This window comes from Gavia stellata, chromosome 8 (genome assembly GCF_030936135.1).
Source record: "Gavia stellata isolate bGavSte3 chromosome 8, bGavSte3.hap2, whole genome shotgun sequence".
In the NCBI taxonomy this organism is placed as follows: Eukaryota; Metazoa; Chordata; class Aves; order Gaviiformes; family Gaviidae; genus Gavia; species Gavia stellata.
The window spans coordinates 18,833,821-18,857,983 of NC_082601.1; the positions used below are offsets into that span (position 1 = coordinate 18,833,821).

At 63.0% G+C, this 24,163-nt stretch overlaps 1 protein-coding gene across 1 annotated transcript in view; it reads left to right on the forward strand.

The window, feature by feature from the left end:
- Positions 1–17,725: 17,725 nt before the first annotated feature.
- The window catches only part of ASIC4 (acid sensing ion channel subunit family member 4), a 28,224-nt gene continuing 21,786 nt past the window's right edge, over positions 17,726–24,163 (forward strand). Inside the window, exon 1 of the mRNA XM_059820120.1 lies at positions 17,726–18,301. Within this exon, the coding sequence (XP_059676103.1) occupies positions 17,726–18,301 (576 nt within the window). The remainder of the gene's footprint in view (positions 18,302–24,163) is intronic.

Sequence of the window (24,163 nt, forward strand, 5' to 3'; positions counted from 1 at the left end):
CCGGCACCTGGGAGAGGCTGCAGGCAAGGTCCGCTGTGCCAGGCTCAAACCTTCAGGAGATGCCAGCAGGCTCATGGCTGTGGCCATGCCACGGGTGGAGGGATGCTGGTGGCACAGGGAGAGCCGCTGCGCGCTGGGGTGCTGGTGTCCCCTCCGCTGGCCTGTCCCGGCAGATGGCAGCAGGGACGCGTTGCAGCCGGGCAGCGCGTGGGGACCTGCCTCACGCCCCGACCTTGGAATAATCTTCAGTAGGATTAAGAGCTTAAATGTATCCGTGTAATTGCCAGGCCCCTGCTGAGCTGCAGAGAGTGTGAGTGCCAGCACGGGGAGGCAGTGCCCAGGCATGCCTCGCTCCCTCCTGCTGCCTGCTGCTGCTGCCACCACTGTGGGCACCACCGGGAGCCACCACCCTGAGCATGATGGACGACTGGGTGCAGGCAGGTGGCTGAAAAGGAGAGGGTGCTTGGTGTGGAAGGGACTGGTGCCCGGGCACCACCAGGGAATGGGCCCCGTGGTGTGCTCCAAAGGAGGATGCCAAGCGTGTAGAGCCTTGGGTGTGCTGCCCACACCTCCCCGGCACGGCCTTGGTCCTGCAACACTGCGCAAGGTGCTCTTGGGCACCTCTCCAGGCACCCCTCTGGGCACCCCTCTGGTACCCAGCAGCCTTGTGCCCAGGGAAGGATGCAGGGCTGCTCCTGTATGTGCCTTGAGGAATAGGGAGAGCTCAGCCAGGATGCTGGGGACCAAGAGAGTGTGTGTGTCCTGCCGAGCTGAGCCTGCCTGGGCAGATGATCTGGAAGGATTCATTCCTCTGCCCAGAAGGAGTGGGGCACATGGCTGGTGGTGTCTAGATCTGTGGGGTGCTCAGTGTGGGTTTTCAGCACCCATTAGCAATCAGAAGACGTTCAGGGTTGGCAGAGGTGCCAGGGGGGTTCAGACACCCCCAAGGAGCACAAAGGCACTGGGCTAGGGGCACCCATAGTACCAGCACAGTCCCTGCCCAGCCGTGCCAGGGGGATGCCAGCACCCTGGTCCCGGCCCGTCCAGCTGGCACAGGGCTTGGCATAGAGTGGGGAGCTGCCATCCCAGCCCCCTCCCTGTCTGCCTAATGGTCCCTGACATTTAAATGAGATTTAGTGCTCAGCCCGATGCTGAATATTCATGAGCCCATGCGGCCCTGACAGCCCGGCTGGGGCTGCTCTCATGATTAATAATTTGTTTTTCCCTTTACTGTAAACCTCACCTGCACTCGCTACTTGCTCCAGCACCACCAGCCCCATTGCTGCCGGGGAGTACCCATGCCATCTCCCAATGGGTCCTTCACTTCCCTCCCTGCTGTGGGGCACCCACCACAGGGCCCGGCAGCCCCCCAGGGACCCAGCCAGGGGCTGAGTGGCATCTGCCCAGCACAAGGAAACCTTTTCTTTGCTCTGAGTGGGCCAAGCCCTGGGCAAGGGAAGCAAGCATCCTGCCTGCTCCAGCCTGCAGAGGCAGCCCTGGATACCCAGCCTCTGCAAAGGAGCCCTGGGGATCCTGCATGGGCCACCCCAGGGAGGGGTCTGCAGTCTACAGCAGTGCTGTCCCTTACCCCCTCCCTGTGCCCTGGGCTGGGTGCAGGCACAAGTGGTGGGTCCTGGGGTAATTCCAGTTGCCCCCAAATAGAAACACCCTGGAGAGATGCAACCAAGTCCTGCGCGCTGGGCTCCATCTCTGTTGGCACCAGCCCAGGCGGTGCCGAGGCTGCCGGGCTTTCCCAGGCGGACAAGCAGTGGGCAGGCAGCCTCCAGCTGCAGCACCGCCAGCCAGAGTCCGGGACCTGCTTTTGGTGCTATTTGCATGGTTTGTGGCTGGTGCGGATGTTCCCACTGCAAACCCAGCATAGCAGTGCCCAGCCCTGACTTGGATATCCTACCATCCCGTGCATGAGTCCCCAAGGTCTTTGCTCCCAGGACCCTCGCTTCCCATCTTGCTGCCTGCTGGCTGTGGTGTGGAGGTGTGTGCCATGGCACGGCCGAGCGGTAACAGCCCCAGGCATGTCCCATGGGACCTGGGTGGAGCTGGGGTCCAGGCTGCCGTCTCCCCTCTGGCTCAGCAGTTCGGCTCCAGCAGCTCTGCGCAAATTGCATAAATATTCATAGCGAACTGAAGGAAATGCGACTGTCCCGGCTGATTACACGTGCCCGTCCTGAAGGCTGCGGCTGCTCCCCAGGTACTGCTGGCTGAGCACCTGCCGCATGGCGAGAGGCGGCGAGGGCACCCCCGCGCTGCCCACCTGCACCATGGCATGGGGCATGAGGCTGCTGGGACTGTGCACAGGGCTGGAACAAGGGCTGCGGGCTGGGGACATGCTCATCCTCAGCCCGTCCACAAGCTCAAGCCAAGGATGAGGCTTTTCCAGAGAAGGTCCCAAGACACACAGGGATTTTCTGGGATGCCCCATGAGCCTCGCCACCAGGCTCAGGGACTGCCCTGAGCACAGTCCCGGGATGCCTGCTCCCTGGTGACATGTCACACCCACTTTGGTGACCCTGGCACATTCAGCGCTGCCTCTGCTCCCTGGTCCTTTGGGCAGATGTGGGCAGGGAACAGGACAGAGCTCCTGGGAGGATCCCAGGGAGGCAGCCTGGCTGGGATACCTGCAGGCTGCAGAGATTAATCCCCTGCAGACCTGCGCAAGGTGCTGGGCTAATAGCCTGATTTATTCCTTCCTGTCTCTCCGGAGCACGCGAGGTTCCCCACTGTGTCCTGAACGACCTCATGTATAATACCATACACAATCCTATTAACGCCGCCCTGCCACGCGCTCCCTGCTTAGCGCCGCCACTCGCCAATGCCATTTCCCCATGATATATGGGAAAAATAATTGAACTATATTTGAAAATATATTGAGAATTACAGCTCGCACCCAGCGGGATTTATAGGGGCCATATTTCAGAAAACCACAGCCCCACACACCAAGGCACCTGGTGCTCCTGGGGAACCGGAGGAGAGACCTGTGGTCATGACGGGTGCTGCCCAGAGCCAGGCAGTGGGGAACGGGTCCCACTGCCCTCGTGGGGCTCAGTGTGTGCCCACGGGAGTCAGTGCAGGGCACAAGGGGGTCTGGCACAGCCCTGTGCCCTAGGAGCAGGGTGGGGGTGCCACAGGAGCAGGCGTTGGGTGCAGCAGGCACGGAGCACCCAGCTGCGCCAGGAGCCGAGGCGGCAGCTGCCAGCCAGAGCCGGGCTGAGCTTAATTCCCTCCCAGCGGGAGGAAGGAAAAGCTCCTGGCATCACACTGCCTGTTCAGCTGCACGGCTCTGCTCGCTGTGCCAGGCGGCCAGTTAGCTGGGCGCTGGTGTCCCCTGGCCTGCCGCGGGATGTCCTCCCTAGGGGCTGGTGGCTTCCCAGCCAGGACAGCCCCCGAGCTGAAGGAGGAAGGGAAGGGGCTGAGGGCTCTGTGCAGAGCTTCGAGACCTGCAATGCTCCGCAGCTACCTCTCCAGCCCCTTCGGCCCCAGCACTGCCCTGCCTGCGGGGTGGGATTTCCCTGCCTGGCTCTGGATGCCCAATGCAGTGACGGTGGCTCAGTGACAAGGGGTGCAACCTTTCCCTCCTCATCCCCTCCCTTCCCTCACACACAGTCCCCCTGCTCCCTGCCCGCATGCCCTGGGCACCCCTGCCCGAGCACCTCCGGCCCGGGTTGCCATTCCGGGCACGTCCTTGGCACTGTGGGTGCTGCTGGCACAGGTGCCGTGGGGAACATTAATTTCCTGTCAAAGCCTCTTGCTGGAGAGAGAAGCACCTGGCACGGGGGCACAGCAGATGCCCGCTGCGATCGGGGGGCTGGCAGGCAGGCTGTCCTGGGGTGCGCGGAGCCCTGGCTGGGGCACCCAGCTCTCCGCTGCATCCTGTAGCTGTGCAGCCCTGCACCCAAGGCGAGCAGGGCAGCGGTGGCGGCACATGCGCGCCCGCCTGTAGGGAGGAAGAGGAGAGAGGCCGCGATGCTGCCCAGATGGAGAAGCTCCCCCGGGGCAGCTGGCTGCACAGGCTGAGCAGGGAGCTGAGCCTGGGGGAAGCCCCCCCCCTCCCCAGCCCTGGCTGACCTGGCTGCCCTGGTAGCTGCCCCGGCAAGAGGAGCAGCCAGGGATGGTGCGTCTCTGTGAGCAGCTCCCAGGGCGACGGGGCTGGAGAGCCTTCATCCCTGTGACCCATTGAAGGGATCCCAGGGCATCGCTGTCTGGAGGAAACTCCCAGCGTGCCCTGGGGAAGGGAGCTATAAATAGCTGTCCAGCACAGGGCAGACGGGGACTGTTTGGGAAGCCGCTTTGTGATCAGGACAAAGAAGAGGCATCTTTGCGCTTGCTCTTTATTAGCTGCCTTCCTCTGGCTGGCCGGGCCAGGATGCGTTCGCATCGAATGACAGCAGGATGTAGCTGCCGGTGTCAAGGACGCAAACAATAAGGGCTTTAAATAGCAGCGCTGCCTTTGAAACCCGCTTGCCTGCGCCGCAGACGGAGCCCGGGAAAATTTTGTGGCACGACAAGCCGGGGGACGCGGGAGTGGGGGGGTGCCCTCGCCTCCAGGAAGGGCCTCCCAGTGCCACGGCTGCTGCCTGTGGGCAGGTGGTGCTGTGGCTGGGACACACAGACCCCTGCCCAGGAGCGGTCCGGGATGCCCGGGCAGATCCATCCTGGCCCCTCTGGCAGCTCCCAGAGTGGCAGAGTTCAAAGCTCCCCCTCCACGGTCCCCTGCAGCCCTGGGCGTGCGGTTAATTAGCAGGACCTCCCCACACTGCCAGAAAAGTGCCCCGTGGTTGCTGTCTGCTTTCCTCTCCCTCTGGCTCCAGGGCTCTGCTCTCCTCCTGCCTTCCTCCAGGAGATGAAGGAGCCTTGCAGGGGCCGCTGGCAGTCCCCCCCTGTGCCGGGCATGAAGGCGTCTCTCCATCTCCGCCTGGATGAGCCAAACAGCCGAGTGGCGTCCAATGGTGCCAGCAGGGATTTGGTGGGACATGAGATGGAAAAAGAAGGTGCTCTGCTATCGCGGGGAGCCCAGCTCCATGCTGTGCCAGCGTAGGACGGCCCCGGCCCTGGGTCAGACATGGGGCTGGGCACCCAGGATCTTCACATCAGGCTGATGGAGAGAGATCGGAGCCAGTGAGCCATGTGCAGGCACGTGCATGTGCACGGGGGGGCCTGGCTGCGCGTATTAGCAGGCCCTTAAATCAACACAGCACTTCAGACAGGAAGGAAATAGGCTTTGCCGACGGCAGGAGCGGCACTTGCTTTGTGCACATTACAGAACATCAGGAAAATGTCAAATTTACATAAAAATGATACAAACTCATTGGAAGAAACATGCATCCAATTATCGGCCCCAGCGCTGGCACGGCTCCGCAGCCAGAGGCTGGCTGGCCGGCTGGCTGCAAGGGACCCAGCCCCGGGGCACGCATTTCATCTCTGGGTGTTTAACATCAAAGCAACAAACAGCCTCGGCTCCGCTGGCTGCCCTGCTCGCCCACTCCCTCCCGCCGGCTTCCCGCCGCACCGTGGCCGCACCGCCTGGGCACACCGGGTGCAGGGCGAGGGGTGGGAGTGCCTGACCGCGGCTGGGTGGGGGTTTGGTCCTGGTCCTGCCAGGGCACGGTGGGGAAGGGGCTGTGCGGCTGCGGCGCTCCCACACGGCAGCGGCGTTGCGGGAAGGTGGGGGCACAGCTGAGCAGCCCAGAGTAGCAGGGATGGAGAGCTTGCTCGGAGATTTTGCCATTGCCGGGGTTGGGACCCTGTTCCTGGTTCTGTGCCAGGCTGTCCTGGTGGCCCCTTCTCTTCTTCCTGTTCCCGCCTTTCCCAGAGAAAGGCCACCGGCATCCACAGGGTTGAGAGAAGCCACACCTAACACATCCCTCCTGCTGTGGCCCCACAGCCGGGCAGCCTGGGCTGGGCACAACAGCCTGCATTCGCCCTGGGGCTGGGGGCACCCAGGGGGATGGGGGCTGGGCATGGGGACATGAGCAGGGCTGTCACCAGTGGGTGCCCTCCAGCCCTGCCCGCTCCCTGCCCTTGCTGGCATCCCACCCGGCTGCCCAGGATTGATGGCTCATCCTGCGGCCCATTCCCGGCACGCTGAACGCTACGTTTCTATCCCTGCCGTCCAGCAGGATTGATGTTTCACTGAGCGCAGGCAGTGGCCGTAACTCACGCCCGGGAGCCGGGCTCCCGGCTCGTTACTCACTGGGCACCGTCACCCCGTGAGTTATGGCTCTGCCTTGCACCGGGACACCTCAGCAGCAAGGGATCAGGGCAGGGGGACACACAGCTGAGGTGGGTCTGGGGCAGGGGACAAACCTCTCTCTCCAAGCATTCCATGGGCTGGCAACCTCGGCGCACCCACCAGCTGCCTCCATCCCTGCCAGCGGGGTGGAAGGTGGGCACACGCGGCCCCCAAGGAGGGATGCTGGGGTCCTGGGGGGGGCGGAGGGTGGCACCACAGCTGGGATTCCCCTTGCCGCACCCGCCGGCTGGTGCCCAGGCTGCAGTGCGTGGGGGAGGCTGACGAGCTGTTAATTACAGGTGCTGCTTGGCTGGTGCAGCGCGTCTCTGCTGCTCGGCTGGCAGAGCCGTGCGGCGGGTGACACACTCCATGATAAATTGATATCCCGTTTAGCATCAATTTTCCCTTCTCTGGTGGCAGACAGCTGTGCTAATGGGATGGGACAAGTGAAAATGAAATAACAGGCCCTGAGCACACCGGCACGCGCCGCAACACCGGCCCTCCTGCACAGCTGTCGCTCCCCTAGAGACAGGCGGGACCCCACACACCCTGGGGTGGGGGAGCTGTCGAGTCGGCAGCCCGCGGGCAGGGCTCCCTTCATCCCCCTGGCAGCGCGCTCAGCGCTGCTGCAAGCAGCTTGCTGGGTTGCCGTTGCACACCCGGGGCAGGTTTGTGACACGCGGTGTGCCAGCGCTTCGTGCCGCCGCCGAGCCTGGTGTTTATAGAGCATACGGTGCCTGGGGGGAGCTGGTCTTTGCAGCGGGCTTTGAGGCGGGCGTTGGAAGAAGGCTGGTTGCAGCGTGCCCAGCTCTCGGTGGTCAGCATGGGGGTGCCTGGTGTCTGCGTCCATTTGGTGTTTGCAATGCATTTAGAGGGTGGTGCCTTGGCACGTTTCCTATTTATAGCGCAGCACATAACAAGGAGGCAGAGAAGCGTTTGGTTGGCATTCAGCGCCCGTGCCATTTTGGGTATTTGCAACACACACAATGCTGAGCTGATGTATGCAGCATCCCCAGTGCCCGCGCCAAGTTTGGTGTATGCAGTAGCCCGTGGCACTCTGTACCCACACTCACACGGCATATTTTGGCTCGCTCAGCACCAGCCACACATTTGTTATCAGGAGTGTATTTGTCAAATTGGTGCCCGCAGCGTGTTTGCGGTCGTGATGTGTGCAGTGCTTGATGCCCACAGTTTGCTTGGTAATTGCAGAGTGCTCGGCACTTAATACCTGTGGCATCGTTGTTATTTGCACAGCGCTCGCACTCAGTGTCGGCAGCGCTCGGCACACGCGGTGTGCTCAGTGTAGGACCTGCCGCTGCTGATGTTTGCAGCACCTTCAGCATTTGGTGTCAGCTGTGGTTTCATGTTTGCCAAGCACCCCGCAATCTCCACAGGCAGCGTTTCGTATTCAAGGTGTGCCCAGTGCTGTTAGATTTGGCATTTGCAGCATAGTCAGTGCTCACACCTGCCTACTCTCTGTGGTGTGCTCAGTGTTTTGGTCCCTGTGGTGTGATCAGTGTTCTCAGCAGACCTCTGGCACTGCGGCCGGTGCCGCGTGCAGTGCTTGCAGTGGGCTCAGCCCGTGGTGCCTGCTGCACACTGCTGCTGCCCGCACACTCTCCACTTGCTCCCTCAGGTGTGCCTGCTTGCTGCTTGCCCTGCATCCTGCCCCCAGTGCCTGATGCACTGCTTGCTTGCTGTGTGCTTTGCGATCGCAGCCCACAGCGTGGTTGGTACAAGCTTCCTGATGCTTTTGCTATTTACAGAGCTTGCTGCACAGTGTTAGTGGTGCTTCTGCTATTTAGCCTGCGCTCGGTGCCAGATGCCAGCCCGCTTTGGAGTTGCAGTGTGCTCTGTGTGCACTGCTAGCACCAGCTCTCGCATTAGCAGTGGCATCAGTCTGTGGTTTCCCTGCCAAGGCTCGCTCGGCAGTGCGCTCAGCACTCACAGCCTGACATGCATCCCATATTCACAGCGCAGTTTTCAGTGCCCGTGGCACACGTGGCACTGTCGGTGCTCTCAGTGCTCGGCGTCAGCTGCCTGTTCGCAGGGAGGTGGCACTCAGTGCCTGAAGGTGTGGAGTTTGCAATGGCCCAGCTCACCTTTAGGATTGACACTTCTAGGATGCCCAGCAGTCAGATGCTTTCCCTATTTGCAGCATGCTCAGGATGAAGCCCAGCAAGGTGTTTGGTGTTTGCAGCATGCTCCACATTTGCTGCCAGCGGCATGCCCAGGGTTTGCAGCACACGGGGTGCTGAAGGCGCCCGACTCCACAGTGTCTAGCATGGCACACACAGCGTGTTTACTGTTAGCCTTATGCTTTGCAGCAGGCAGTACCCGCCGTGCCATCAGTACTCGTGGCCCATGCTGGGGCTGATTGATGCGGTATGCTCGGTGGCCAGCTGTGCGCTGTGCCCATGGTGCCCTCAGCCCTGGGGCCTGCCGCTGGGCTGGATCCCAGCCCCAGGAGCTCAGCTGTGGAGCTCGCATTGGGATTTCCTGGCAGCCTCCTCCGAATTCCCACTCCTCCCTGCACACCCGGTCCGGCCACCACCTCTCCACCAGCTGCCGAGGGGCAGGGCCAGTCCCGGGCTTGGCTCCCAGCCCCTTCGCCTGGCAGCCCAGGAAGGGCAGGCAGGGTGCCCCTGCTGCACATGCCGTTGGTGGGGCCGTGGCATTAAGGTTGAGGTTTTAATCACACAGATGTCAGGAAATGGGGAGCGATGGTTCCCATGGTAACGCTAACTCTGCCCCTTGCCCGCAGCACGGCGGCTGTGCACACATGGGCCCGTCATGGGCATCATGCGGCTGAGCTACTGCTGCTCGGGGACCCATAACTTCCAATTTCCTGGCTTGGGTGCATTTAAAACCTCAGCCCTATTGCTGTGCTGAGGCAGCTCTGCTGGCGGTTTATGGCTCTGTTGTTTTTAGGAAAGGCAAGCAGGAGGCCAGAGCCACCTGGGCAAAGCGCTGTAGATGGGGCAGGAGGAGCGGTCCAGGGCCAGGAGGAGCAGGAGGGTGCTGCCCGGGCACCGGCTGCCAGTGGCTGCAGGAGACGGGGCAGGACAGGGCCTGTGGGCACAGACGAGCGCGAGGGAGCCGCTGAGTGATGTCTCTTGTAGCATGAAGAGTGGATCCGCACGCTCCGCTGGCTGGGCATGCTCCCATCCAGCTCCTCACATCCCTTGGGGCCAGGGCCAAGACGGAGGAGCCGTGGTGGGTGGGTACCAGCCCTCCTGCCCGATGTGGGTGCTGCTGGAGTGCCAGCATTACCTGTGCCCAGCACTGGGGCTGCTCGCAGGCTGCACCTCTCGAGAGATGCCTAGAGAGCCTGGTGATGGGCTCCCTGCCACTGCTGTGCCGGGCTCCAGTGCTGCGGCATCCATCACCCTTCTGCTCCCATGCCAGCACAGGAGAGACTTGCTCCCTGGTGCAGCATCAGGGCTGTTTGAGGTGGGATGGGGCTCTCATCCTCCCTGCATGCCACAGCAAGGCTGCACCCATCTTCACCCTGCCCCTCCAGTGTGGCACAGCTCTGGGCATGTCCCCTTGGCTATGAGATGCCCTCCCAGCTGTGCCAGCTGTGCCTGTACAGCTATGCTCAGCAGCACCCCTACCCATGCATGCAGCTGTGCACGCTGGCGTGCCATCCCTGATGGGTGTGCGCTGGGATTGGCACTGTCGAGGCAGGACAGGGATGCCCGACCGGTGCTCGGGGTTGCACACAGTGGCCAGGGCTTACCCCAGCAGGAAGCCCAATACCATGGGGGCCTCCCGCCACTGGGAGCAGGGTGTTTCCCCAGGGTCAGCCCAGTTCATCCATCCGAGCATCTCCTGCCCATGAGTCAGGAACTGTCGGTAGGCTGCTTTAGGGGTTCATGTTCCTCCCGACTCCTTTTCCCCTGGAGGTCTTCTGGCCTGGCTTATGATCAGGGAGGACTGTGGGCAAGGTGGGCTGTCCGCCCTCCAGTCGCCTTTGCTCGGTTGTTGCTCTGGAGGGAACGAAGCAGGGGAGTGCCCTGTTCACAGCGGGGCCAGGAGAGGCTTGGCCGTGTCTCACAGCACTGTCTGGAGCATCTCCCAGCCCCGATGCTGCCCTCCCTGCCTAACTGCTGCAGCTCCCGTAATGTATTCATCCCAGGGTGCCCCGGTGCAGCTGCAATATCATTATTGGAGTTTATTACACCATTAGCTTTAAAGTTTTATAAACCACCAGGCAGGTGACAAGTCACAAGGGGGGGGCTCACACTGCAGGCAGAGGTGCTGCGCAGGGATAGCGCTGGGGACCGTCCCAGCAGGGTGCTGAGCCCAGTTTCCCCACCGTTGCTGGTGCCTTCTCTAGCGGTGCAAACCCAGCGGCACCCCAGGCACGTGCCCTGATGCTGAGCTGCTCAGCACAGCACGGCCACGTGCCAGCCTGCCCGGCTGCCCTCCTCAAGATGGCAGAGAGCAGGAAGGATCAACCCGCTGCAGCAATAAAAGGCTATAAAACCAAATGAGTGTCTGTGCACGCTGCAGCGATGGCTCCCAGGATGCTCTCCCCTTCCGAAGAGCGCTGAGGGCAGGAGGGACCGTGCTCACCCCAGCGCCCCATGCTCAGAGCTGGGGCTCCTGCTGCCACGCAGCCACTCTCCGGTCACGTCTGCAACGGCCTTTCCAGCCGCGGGCGATGCTCTGAGGGCGGTGAGGCCATTTCCTCCACTCCTCCCGCTCAGGACTGGAGGGCAGCATTAGCCGAGCCTGACCTCCTGCCCGTTCACGGGCCAGTGAGCACCGCTGGACCCGGAGCCTGGAGATAGGTGCTGGGCTGAGCATCCTCCTGGGCATGCTGAACAGCCTCTGTGCTGAAACGTGTGCCCATCCTGCTGGGAAGGAGGCTCTGCTTTGCTCTTCTCCATGGATTTGGGAGGCTTTTAGATGTGTTTTCTCTCAGTGAGGCTGTGTGTGTGGTGCAATCAAGTGGCTGGCTCAGTTTGGGGGTGGTTTGTACTGACGGGGTTAGAGCAGAACACGGATAGGGGATACCGGTTTCTGCTGCTCCTCTTGCTTTCAGCCCAGCAGAGCTGGGGCAGTGCAGGTCCATGGCACACCGGGTGTCTCAGATGGAGACCAGGAGCAGGGGCTGCTGTGCATGGGTGGGCAGCCCACAGCAACCGCTGCCTGCTGCCTCTCCCCAGGCATGGGGACAGGGGCTGGCTGGGATGGGGACATGGCTGAGCATCTCTGCATGGAGGAAGTCAGAAGGGCAACCAGCAAGGTCTCACCTGCTTCTTGGGGTTAAATACAATGGAATCTTCCTGGTCCCAGCACAGACCTTTTTCTCCTATGAGCCAGGATGGGATTTATTTATGGCACTATCCCGTTGAGAATCCATGGGATCTAACCTGGGTCTGATGCGGGCAGACATTGTCCTCTCAGCCATGGCAGATGCTCCTACACCCACATCCTACTGACACCCACTCCTCAAATTCCTGGAGGCAGGACCTCAAAAGCTGCATAAACCCAGCGTTGTTTTTCTGGCAACAGCAAAAGGTGTCCAGGGCACCTTGTGCGAGCTCATGCACACAGCTTACAAAAGAGACTTTATAATTGAGGTTTTGCGCTTAATGAAGGAATAAATTGAATGGGAGTGTTGTCCTTAATTGGGGTGTTGCATTAATTAAGGTATTGCACTTAATTGGGGTAAAACATTTAATAAGGTATTGTGTTTAATGGGGGTAGTTTACGTAAATGGGGTCAGCGCGTTAATGGGGTGTTGCATCGCCAATGCATCTGCCGGCCCTGGCAGACGTGTCATCTGCCACCGTGGGCTAAACCGGGGAGCAGCTCCTCGCACATGGGGGAGCCCAGCCCAACCCAGCCACCGCCTGCTCGTGTGACCAGGGCCACCAGCGAGGCTGGTCTGCGGCTCCGGAGCTGCCATCCTCCTCATCCCAGCACCGCGTGTCTGGTAACGGTGTTCGTAGCGATGGCTCTGCTCTCCGCCCTGGTGCGTACGGCTGCCTTCCGCTGTTCCCAGTCCCACTGCTCCCCGGGGGCGCAGGAGGACAGTGCGGAGGTTTTGGTGAGTGGGGTGCAAGCAGCATTACCACTCCTGTGGCTGCCCCACGGAGAGCTCCATGATGGGCGGTGGTGCCCGGCATGCTCATCACACTGTCGCCAGCCCTGCTCTCCTGTAATTGGAGTGGACATCTTGTCATCCCACATCTCCCCATAGCCGAGGCGCTTGCTGCCCTCGCCTCGGAGCCCGACCTGCCAGGCAGGGGGAGGAGGCTGTGCTTGTTAAGTCGGTGTGTTTGCAAGGGTCTCGGAACATCCAACCGGTGCGAGGCAGAGCTGAGCGTTGCGGCCAGCTGGGCTCCACAGTCACGTTTCCTTCAATTAGATCAAAATTAATGATTGCCCCACATCCACTTCCCTCCGGGCACAGGGCCACAGCCAGCGCCAGCTCCAGAGCATGTGGAGCTGGTGAGGAAGACACGGCATCCAGCTTACGGGCTTGGGCTGGCAACAGAAGTGCCCAGCAAGCAGGATCTGTGTCCCAGCCAGCTCGGAATGGCAGGGGATCAGGTGGGGGCTGCCTGCTGGGAGTCTCCCCTCGCGCAGGTGCCTGCTGCCTGCCTGGGGCTGTAACTGTCCCGTCACCTGTGTCCCCCACCCACCTGGGCTGCCCTGACCACGGCACCCTTTGGTCCCCCAGGCTGATCCCCTGTGCCCGCTCTGAGGAGCCGCAGCCCCACTGGGTGGCTGGGAGGGTGGGCTCACCGCAGCGGCACAGCACCAGTGCCGGAGCGTAGCGGGAGGTCAGGTGCTGGTACAGAGAAGAATCGATCCATTGGCTTGGTGGGAAGATAGGGAAATCACAACCAAACCCTCACCCAGATTGGCCTAAGAATAGAAACGGACAGTGTCTGTGTCTTGCGGGCCATGAATCATCACGAGGATGTTGGAGGGCACTGCGGCAGGATCAGTCCCACCAAGCACCCCTCCAGGCTGTGGGCCAGCTTCTCCCACATGGAGACTCCACCTAAGCCCTGCTGTCTTCTACGGTGTGTCAGGGCCCTGATGCTCTAGAAAGCCCTCTCCTTCTGTGCTCACAGCAGTTATTTTGTCTACGGATGCAGCCTCTCAGCCTCCTCCGCTCTTGCCCAAACCCCTAGTGCCTCCAGCCAGTCTCCAGTGCTGCTCTCTGTTATTGCCATCCTCTCTACTCTTTCCAATTAGTTTGGATTTTTCTTGACGTGTGGTCCCAGACCAGGCACAGGGCTCCCATCGAGGCCTCGCCGCCAGCAAGTGCTTCAGATGCCTTGCAAATGATGCTCCTTCTCATGCAGCCCTGAGCAACGTGCTCCTTTCCACCGAGCTCAGTGCAGTTGCAGGGCAGCCAGACATCCCATATTAAACTGGCAGATCCCATATCCCAAATGAATGAGGCTTCTCCTGTTTTTGCCTAGCTCCCGTCTGCTTTTCCAAGCAGCTGCCTGGCTGCTGGGCATCTGGAAGCGCAGCTTCTGCACACACAGATAACTGCACCTGCACAGCACGTCCTGCCTGGGGGGGTCTGACCCTCTGCACGCCTTGTTTATCCGACTGGGACTGTCCTGGGCTTTGGTGTTAAACTCAGGCAAACCAATGCTGCTGCCTGCTGCCAAGCCGGGGCTCTGCCCTGCCCTTCTGCCTGCTCGGCAGCCCTGCCCTCCAGCCACTCACCCTCCGCTTGCTGGACAGATTTACTTCCCTCCCCAGCCCAGCTCTCAGCGTTTGTCCTTTTGAATTGTATCTGATTGTTTTCAGGCCATTTCTCCGATTTGTCAACATCATTTTGAATTCCAGTCCTGTCTTCCCCGGCTCTCACAGCCTCCCCCTGTCATCTGAGCGTAGCACGTGGGCCCTGTGCCAAGCCCCCGCCACTCAGCATCCCCGCAGGCTGGGGGATGTGGGGGCGAGCAGGGGGGACCCCACTTTCCTGATCTGCTGGTAAGCCCTCAGCTGGATCTCTATTCCTGTCAGCTCGCTTGCACGGTGGCTAGTCAAGTCAGCACTCCCGAGCTTGGGGCATTGGGCTTCTCCCGGCTGTTAGCATCAAACCCAAGGGCTGGATGTGGGAGCACCAGTGGGCACGCAGGCTCTGCAGCGGCTCGTGGCCAGGTGGAGGGGCGGACGATTCCCAGTGCACACCGCAGAGTCTGTCCTCGTGGCCTCGTGACCCCTGTGCACAGGCGTGCCATGCTCAGTCACAGGTGGGAGGCTCTGGTGCAGAACCGTGAGCTGCAGACGTGCCATTCCCAGCTGGCGCTGTGCTCGCTGCTCTGTCTGGTCCCAGAAGAAAGCAGTCCCTGAGCCCTGCTGCCTCCCCTCCCAGCCGTGCTGCTTCTCTGCGCCCTGCCACTCCAGCCCAGCGTCTCTCCCAGTGTGCCCTCTCCCCAGTTGCTGGTGGCCGCAAAGCCACAGCCCTCCCTGCTCTGTGGCTTGCAGGAGGCCTGCTGCTACAGCTGGGGATGGGGCTTGTGCCCTGAGTGCCACTCATTTGGGCACAGCTTGATTCCATCCCAGCCTGGCTGCACTTCAGCCCCGAGCCCTGGGTCATCCTGCAAGGGGATGAGTCCCCAGTACCCGTCTGCGCTTGCCAGGTGGTCAGGCAGGACCAGGGCACAGCAGGGGAGGAGAGGCAGGACAGGACGCATCTCTTTGGCTGCAGAGGAGGGGGCCATGCTGTGGGGAGGGTGCTGAGAGGTGTCCCCAGCCCAGGTGGCGGCCGCTAATGGAGCAAAAGATGCCCAGAGAGGACAGGAGTCTGTGGTCCCCATGGCGTAGGGGCCAGGGCTGTGCAGGGAGCCATGAGGCAGTCCTGCTCCTGTGCCATGACTGTCCATCAACGGAGGACATCGGGCTCCTGCTGGTCTCAGGCTCAGACAGCTCGGTTTCCCCTGTACTTCCGTGCCCTCACTCCCCTCGCTACCACAGCACTGAGAGACACAGGCAGGGACTCCACACCATGCTCTGCAGACTGAAGACCCAATGCTGGCCATTGCCTCGCACCGCAGAACCTCCTCGCCACAGGATCAGGCCCTTGCTGCCCACAGTCTTCGAAGGACCAAGCATCCTGCCAGCCCTGCGAAAGCAGCTCGGCGCTTGTGGCTGTGTGGCTGGGGCTACCCGTGGTGGCAGCAGCGCTCGGGCTGCCTGCCTAGCCCGCTCCCCAACGTGCCTCTCCGAGCTGGGGATGCAGGGCTGGCACGTGCACACCGCATCCCCTGGGCAGGGTGAAGCGGGTGGCTGGGGCTGTGCGTGCTCCCTGCCGGAGGCAGCCTATCATGCTGTATTGACCCACACAGAGGCAGGAACATGTGTGCCATGCACAGATCGATGGGAAGATTGAAGATGTGTGTGCGCTTGCCGGACGACTGGGGAAAGCTTTGCCGTTGGCATCGGCAGCACAGTGAAGGTCACGCTGACCTGCGGCGCAGTCCTTGGGGAGAGGCGAGGCCTCTTGTCGAGCGCATGGGAGGCTGTCTCATCACTTGCCCTCCGGGGACCCTGGCTTCCCGGCCAGGCACGCACCTCCCCAGCAGAGCCGGGTCTCCTGTGGAGGGTACCCGGTGTTGGGCTTGTTCTGGAGGCAGGGAGCTGGTGTTTCCCCCACCGCTGTGCCGCTAGGCAGGGTCACAGGGGGTTGCTTGACTTGTGGGTGAGGGGTCCGGCTCAGCCTTTCTAGCAAAGCTAACCCTCCATCACCAGCTGGGGAAACTGAGGCAGGAAGCTGTGAGAGATCATGATTTGCTGGCAAAAGGTGCTGTGCATGGGGAGCAGCCAGATCCAGGTGCAGTGTGGCTCTGTGGTAGGTGCTGCAGGGTGAGCCTATAACCTCCTCTCAGCTCTGAACCTGCTGAGCGATGCAGGCAGAGCGCCACTGCTGTGGGCAGGATGGGGCAGGAGGGCACCCTGCTTCCCCCGCTGCGTGCGGGGCAGTGCTGCCACGGGCCCTGGGTCCTGTGCGGGGCTGTGCACAGGGGCAACGCAAGTGTGCCGTGGAGGGAGCAGAGCCAGACCTGAGGAGGGGTAGGGGCTCAGCAGGGTGGGAGAGGGTGAGGGTGACCCCGGCTCAGCCTTTGTAACAGAGCCGGTCACTGCCTGCAGTGACCCCCGCTGCTTGCACACCGGCCGTGGGGCAAGGCGGAGCCCAGCGTGCAGCACAGCGGGGGGCAGAGGTGAAGCTGGGGGAACCCAGCCCGGGGGCACAGCGGGCGCAGCAGGGAAGGAGACGTCGGACACGGTGGGTGGGTGACGGTGCTGCCGCCCTCCCGGCTCCGGGGCACCGAGGAGCACGGGGGGGGTGGGGGGCGCGGGGAGGTGCACTACCGGCGCCCCATCTTCAGCCCCGCTCCGCCGGCGGCTTGCCGGCTGGGGCTCGGCGGGGCCGTGGCCAGGACCGGGACCGGGACCGGCGGGGCTCAGCGCTCGCCGGCTTGGGGCGCGGCGGGCCGTGGCAGGGAGGCGGTTAACGGCCAGGGAGCCGCCGAGGCAGGAGGAGTCCGCAGGCGGGCGAGCAGGAGGGGGCCGCTGGGCGAGCTGCCCGCAGGCTGCCCGCCCCCGCCGAGCCGCGCCGAGCCGAGCCGCGCCGAGCCGCGCTCTGCCCCGGGGCGCACGGGCCGGCGGGGCACGGCGGGGCGAGGCGGCGAGCGCGGCGGCGGAGGCGGCGGCGGCGGAGGCGGCGGCGGGGGGCAGGCTCCGTGCCCCGCCCGCCTCGGCACGGCACGGCACGGCACGGCTCGGCACGGCACGGCTCGGCTCGGCTCGGCATCGCCCGGCACGGCGCGGCATCGCCCGGCACGGCGCGGCGCGGAGCGGCGCGGCTCGGCATCGCACGGAACGGCGCGGCATCGCACGGCACAGCACGGCTCGGCTCGGCTCCGCTCGGCACGGCTCCGGCAGCTCCCGAGCCATTCAAACAAGTGGCTCCGACAGCACTTCGGAGCCGGGGCTGGGGAGAGGGCGCAGCGCGGCTCCCTGCCCCGGAGGCGCCGGGCCCTTCACACTGCCTCTTTTCTCTGGCACTCGCTCTTTATTTGACGATGAAATAATGTTGACATGTCTTGAATTATTAAGTATTCCCTGGATTTTATTAGCACATGATGCCTAAATGCTGCCTGTATCTGCTGGGGTCTTAACCAGAGAGGAGCGAAGGAGAGAGGCAGAGAGACAGAGCGAGGGAGAGGAGAGAGAGGGGTTTTTGACAGCTGTATTTGTGCTGATAAGCGAAGGCACAAGGAGACGATCGACTAGTGAGACAAGAGGGAAGCGGCGGCTCGGAGCTGCTGAGAGGGGCTGCGCATCCCTCCCGAGACGGCTCGGCCCTCCCGGCGCCGTGCTGGGCCTTGGGGGGGACCCGAGCCCCTTCTCAGCGCCTGGCCGGGCTCTCAGCCGGTGCCCGTGCCAGGGGGCAGCTCGCTGGCTGGGCACACCGGCTGTGCGGGGCAGATGCCGATTGAAATCGTGTGTAAAATCAAATTTGCCGAGGAGGATGAGAAGCAGAAGGAGAAAGAAGAAGGGGATAAGGAGAGCCTGATCGAGGAGCCCGCCCGGCCCCGCTCCCGGGACCTGGCTGCCTTCGCCAGTGCCAGCACGCTGCACGGCCTGGGACACATCTGCCGGTCGGGGCGGCTGGGCGTGCGCCAGACCCTCTGGGCGTTCGCCTTCCTGGCCTCGCTCGCCTTCTTCCTCTACCAGGCAGCCAAGTCGGCACTGCTTTACCTGGAGCACCCCCACGTCATGGCCCTGGACGAGGAGGCCATCCGTGAGATGGTCTTCCCCGCCATCACCATCTGCAACATCAACCGCTACCGCCACTCGGCGCTCACCGATGCCGACATCTTCCACTTGGCCAACATGACCGGGCTGCCCCCCAAGGACCGGGATGGCCACAAGGCCACGGACCTGCTCTACCCCGACCCTGACATGGCTGACATCGTCAACCGCACTGGCCACCAGCTCGATGACATGCTCAAGAGCTGCAACTTCAGCGGCGAGAATTGCTCATCCCGTGATTTCACTGTGGTGAGTGCACACCTGGCTCAGCTTCCCTGGGGGCCCCCGCTGGTGTGGGGGGCACCCACCCGGCTGCGCCTTGCCGGAGCAGAGCTCCCTGGCTCGCTCCAGCTGCTGAAGTTTGCATTTCCCTCTGTTTGAGTTTCCCTCCAAGTTTCACACGGACAGAGAGAGAGAGGATCCTCTGTGGGAGCTCTGGGTAGGGCTCTGTGCCGCAGGACCGGGCTGCCAGCAGGTCCGTGCTGGAGGGGCTCACAGGCAGGAGCCGGGGCGGAGGGGGGAGCAGGGCTCAGCAGCTCCCAAGGTGGGTGTGCAGTGGGCAGGGGGAAAGCTGTGCTGTAGAACCCTGTTCCAGCCTGCACTTCCCCCGGGGTTGAAGTGCTCTGTCGCAGGGTGCTTTGTTCAGCGAGAGTGGCTGGGGGGGCAGGCAGAGACCCCTGTGCACACAGGGGAGCCTTCCTGCGTTTGGGGGGTTGGCGCTGGGATGTGTGTGAATCTGGAGGCTGCCAACATTGCACACGCACATGTGTGCGCACACACATGCGGAGCGGTGCCGCTCCGGAGGCATGGCTACAGCTGGGTGAGCGGGGGGCTGCCCAGGGCTTGCCGGTGGGGCCTCCTCCCAGCAGCGCCCTGCCTGCCCAGGCAGCGAGCTCCCGGTGGGGTGCCGCCAGTGTGCCGCTCTCGCTAATATTGAGCCTGGAATCACAAATCCCTGCTGTGGTTTGGGAAAATAAATGTGCTGAACGGGCGGAATACCTGATGGGACCCTTTTCAGACCATAATGACTCTGGAAATGAGCCGCCTCTCTCCTACATCTGCCAGGGGCTCCTGCTCGGCTGGCTTGCTACGCTCCCAGGAGCAGTGCTGCCAGCCGGAGCCCGCTCCATGCCAGGGAGGGGGATGCGATGCCACGGGCTGTGCGGGATGCTGGGGGGGAAGAGGAGGCTCCGTGGGGCTGGAAATGGCTGATGCAGCATGTCCTGTTTCACTTCGTGCCCATCGGTACAACGCCTGCTTACTGCGCAGGGTGATGCTGTCCCTGGGAAAGCGCCGTTTGGGGGGGGGCTGCCCTGTGCAGGGGGTTGGCATGGGGCACTGCAGTGGAGTGGGAAGGAGTAGGGGGCAGCGGGGGGCGGCAGCCCCACTTCTCTCGGGGTTTTGATGGGCTCTGTGCCTGCTCTACACCAGCTGCCTGAGTTTGCCGGGGAGAAGTGTGGTTCAGCGGGGCTGGGAGCAGGGGGCTCTGGTGCTGGACAGTCCTGCACGTGGCTCGGCCAAGCAGGCTCCAGCCCCAGGGTCCTCCTGGGGGATCCTGCACAGCTTTGGCTTGTGGGGGAGGCAGCGAGCCCAGCCTTGTGCTAGGCAGCGGCACAGCATGGCAATGGGATTTGGTGCGTGCTGCGAGGCTGGCAGGGCAGAGCTCAGGCGGATGGGGCTGGGTACAAGCTTCCTGCAGTGTGGACACGGTGTGTGGCGTGTGCCGCGCTGCGTGGCAGCAGAGGGTGACTGCCAGGACAGTCATCAGGACCCGGTTTCTCAGCGGGTGGCCATGCAGGACCAGCTGGCCTGCCTGCCTCGACTGGTTACAAGTCTGCCCTGGGAATGCCCGGGCAGCCGGGCTCTGGTGTGCCGGCACCCTGCACTGGAGCAGGCTTCAGGCATAAGGATGGTTAGTGCTAGCCAATCCCCAGCCCATGGCCCAAAGAAGGTGAGCCCAGGGCTCCCGCAGCCTCCACCCCCCTGTCCCCAGCTCAGCCCTCCAGCCCGGCCTTTGAGGCATCAGGGGCTGTCAGCAGAAAGGGGTAACCCTCTCACCTCTCACTTGCCAGGAGAAAAGGGGGGAACCTGGGACAGGAGAGGCTGCAGGGCATGGGCGTGGGGAGGGATGGGGGAAGATGTGACCTCTCTCTGCCACATACAATGTCCCAAAGCCTTGCCAGGCAGCAGTGGGACCTGTCGAGGCATCACACTGTTTGCAGCTGGAGCCTCCTACTCCTCCCGTTCCCTGAGCCAAATCGGTCCCTCGTGCCTCCTGGGAATGACTGAAACACAGTGCGAGCTGCTTGGCAGGCAGGGTGAGCCCCAGCTGTGATGTGTGGGCTTGGGCGCTCCCGTGCCTCCCAGCTGTGGCCCCGACGCAGGGGCACCCAGGCTGCCCTGCATTCAGCCGTCATGCGGCGGGGAGCTCCAGGCTTCATTGGTCCCAGACCTGGGTACCCATGTGTGCCTTTATGTTCGGAAAGCTCTTCTACCCCCGCTGCAGTGGGCAGATACGTGAGTCACCGCGTGTCCCAGCAGTGATGGAGGGCTCCCAGAACATCCAAAAGGGGAAAATGGCCTGGGGTCCCAGGGCACCCAGCCTATGGCAAGCAGCCCCTGGAGCAGAGGTTGCGTCTCCAGGGATGCGGGAGAAGGGAAGGAGCTTTTCCTGCAGCCGTGCTTGCAGGAGTGCTGAGGTCCTTCCTTCCCTCTGAGCACAAGGTGGACTTCATCCAGAGGCTGGAAGTTTTACAGCGCATGGGTGGCCAAGCCGTGGGGCCGCTGCCGGCCAGCTGCCTGCTCAGGAGCAGCGCCGAGGCTGGAGCGTGTCCCCTCGCACTGCTGCTTGCAGCCTGTGCTCACACGATAAATAACTCGTGCGGATCCTTTAAGTAAGAGCCGCGAGTGGTAAATGATCTTCCCCTATTTAACGTCACAAATCCACATTCTTTATGGGATAGCAAATTAAGAAACTATGGGGGGAAAAAAATCCCCAGCGTAAGCATCTTCCATGTAATAAAGCCCGGCTGGGCTGTAAATCTCCCTAGGCGGCAGGGACTGAGCTGCAGCAAGGCTCCCCTGCAGCCCCGCTGACAAATGTGCCCCCTGCGTTGGTTGCTGGAGGGCCATGCCGGAGCCCCGCCGAAGCCCCTTCTGACCCCCCCCCGAGCTGTGTCATGCTCTGCAGGCCCCCGATCCTTGCTCAGCCCAGGGGTGCGGGGCTGGGCTGCCCCTGCCCGCTGCCCCGTGCCCGCCAGCATGCTGCCCGGTGCCTTGGCGAGGGCGGCGGGTGCAGAGCCCTGCCAGCCGGGCGAGCGCAGCTGCAGTGCAAAGGGAGCAAAGTGTGTGGCCCCAGTGCGGGAAACCGATAGCACTCTTTACATGCCATTAAGCGGGAGGTTGGGAAGCCTCCCCAAGGGGTTGGGGCTCAGCTGCGGCAGGTGGCTTGTGCCCGCCCTCACCCCCATGCCTGGCACCCCGGTACGGCCACAGCCCGAGGCTGGTGCTGGCCACGTCGGGGGGCACTGTGGGAAGGGAGGGGGAAGATGTGACCTCTCTCTGCCACATACAATGTCCCAAAGCCTTGCCTTCCCTCGACAGGGACCTGCCGAGGCATCACACTGTTTGCAGCTGAAGCCTCCTACTCCCTCCCAGCAGTGCTTTGGGGACAGGGGGGATGGGCAGCTGGGTGGGCAGGGGTCTGGGGGCCGTGGGAGGAGGTGCGTGGAGGTCCCCCCCAGGCCGGCAGCAACATCCCGCCTGCTCGCCGGCAGCGGCTGTGGCAGGAGGCTCCGCTCATGGCCGGGTGGGAGCCCGGTGCCTTTCTCAAAACCGCGTTCCCTGTCAAAAGCCTTTTGTTCCTGATCTGTGGCTGCCGAAGCCAGTCCTGCCAGGGCTGGAGGTTGGGGGGGAACGGGGAGGTTGCTGAGAGCTGGCAGTGCCGCTTGGAGCTGGCACCAGCCCCGGCTCTCCAGGCAGGGCCTCCCGCCTGCCCGGGATATGGGCAGAGCAGGGGGTCTCCCCTGCACCCCATGCAGGCCCTGGGGGAGGAAGCCCCTGTGCCGAGACAGGGGGAGCATCCTTGGCTGTACCCCATGTGCACCCCGAGAGATCCTGGCGGGGGGGGTGGCGGGCAGGGGGTGGCAGGCTGTTGCCCCTGCCTTCCCCAGCAAGGCTCTGCGGCCATCCCCCCTGCAACCTGCACCGCTCCCGATGCGGGGACTCTCTCTGACCTTTCTGCCAGAACTGTACTTAATAAATGTCACATTTTCAGCCTATTTTTACTCTGGGTAAAAGAACTGGACTTATTGCTCCTCACCTGCCCTGCCCCGCCTGATGCCTGCTCAGCCCCCCACGTTCGCCCACCCCGTTTTCCCCCTCCACCTGTGCAGGGCTGAGTGTGCACCGGGGCACAGGGGGCTTGCTGGGTACCCCTGAGCCGCTCACTGGGCTCCAGGCACTGCAGGACCTGCCCTGGCTGGGGCACGGAGGGGCCAGGCAGTGCTGTAAGGGTCCCAAAGCAGCACCATCCCCCCTGGAGGGTGGCATGGCTGTGGCTTTGGTGGGTGTCCTGCTGCCCATGGCAGGGGCTGGCTGGGCTGAGGCTGGCAGCGTTGGTGCCCAGGACAGCCCAGAGCATCCCTCGCCAATCGCATGCCTGTGAGCTGCTTGGCCGAGCCCAGCCGTGCCCGTCTCGGTCACCGTGCTTTGCTCAGCGGATCCATGTCCTGCAGCCCCAGCCCAGCGCCTGAGACACCTCCCCAGGGACTTGCAGCTCGTCTGGAGCCCCCCACCCTCACAGCCCCGCCACAGTGCTTGTGCGTCCCCAGGTCTGTGTCCCGGGTGGTGCAGACACGCCGTGGGTTGGTTGTGCTCCTGTCCGGAGCAGTGGCAGCAGCAGCTCCGGCGCTGTTACACATGAGCTGCCCGGGCACAGCTCGAGGCGCTGCTTGTGCCAGAAAACGGGGGACTTTAATGCAATTCGTTGCCATTTAATTTTACACAATTCCTGCTGCTTAATCCACTGAGAAATGCTAATTTATACAATTTGCGTCTAAAAATAAATGTCAGTCCAGCAGCTCCCAGCAGCCCCCGCCAGAGCCTTGTGTGGGGACCCCAGCCCGGGGTCCACCCTGCTCCCGGCCAGCCGGGCTGCTGCTCCTCACCCTGTGGTGCTGGGGCTGTGGCAGCACGTGGGTGGCTGTGGGGGTGATGAGGATTTGGTGTACCAAGGCGGGACAGCAAGGGGCTGGCGGAACGTAGGGGTGTCACTGCAAAGCCCCTCAGCACACTGGGTCTTGGGGCAGCATGGCAAGGGGACACTGGGTGTCTTGGTGATCCAGCTGTCTTTTGGATGGCTGGGTGGTGTGAGGGGCGTGGGGTTCCTGAGGTGTCTCTGGGACCCCCGCTCCCTCGTGGCTTCCCCCAGGAAAGACGGGCTCAGCCCTGTGTGCAGCTGTACCCCAGGCTGCAGCTGGGGGTGCACAGGGCGAGAGGAGGGTCCCGGTGCGAAGGGCTGGTGTGGGGCCATCTGGGCTGCGCGTGAGGGATCTGGACATGGGTTGGGGCAGCCTCCACCTGGCTGACAGGTATTAATTGGTTGCAAAGCACCATTAATGAATGTGGGAGCAGAGGGAAGGGCACACCCCGCCTGCCTGGGGAGCAGGGATGCATCATTAGGTCCCCAAGGAGGCTGCTCCGCAGGGGACGGGGAGGGAGTCGGATCCTGCAGGGAAGTGGGCCCATGGCTGGGAAGAGCCCATGCTCAGCTCCCCAGACCCTTGCCTCTTGCCCCAGGACATCTCCATACCCCGCTGCCCTGCTCCTCAACTCCACCAGCCCTTACAGCTCTCCCCCATCGCCTCCAGTCTCCTACCCATTTGCTGGGCAGACGCCTATGCCATTTGGGTGGTGCGGCACTGGCACCAGCAGTGACACCGGGAATGGGGTGCCGGAGCAGCGGGGCGGGCAGCGAGGGCCGTGGCGTGGGTGCTGGCTCCCCATGGGTGGGGGCCGAGGCGAGGAAGCAGGGGGGTGCGGAGGCGACGCGGCGGGGGAGCGGAGATGCTGGAGGAGCCGGCGGCTTTCCCACCGTCTCCCTGATTGAGA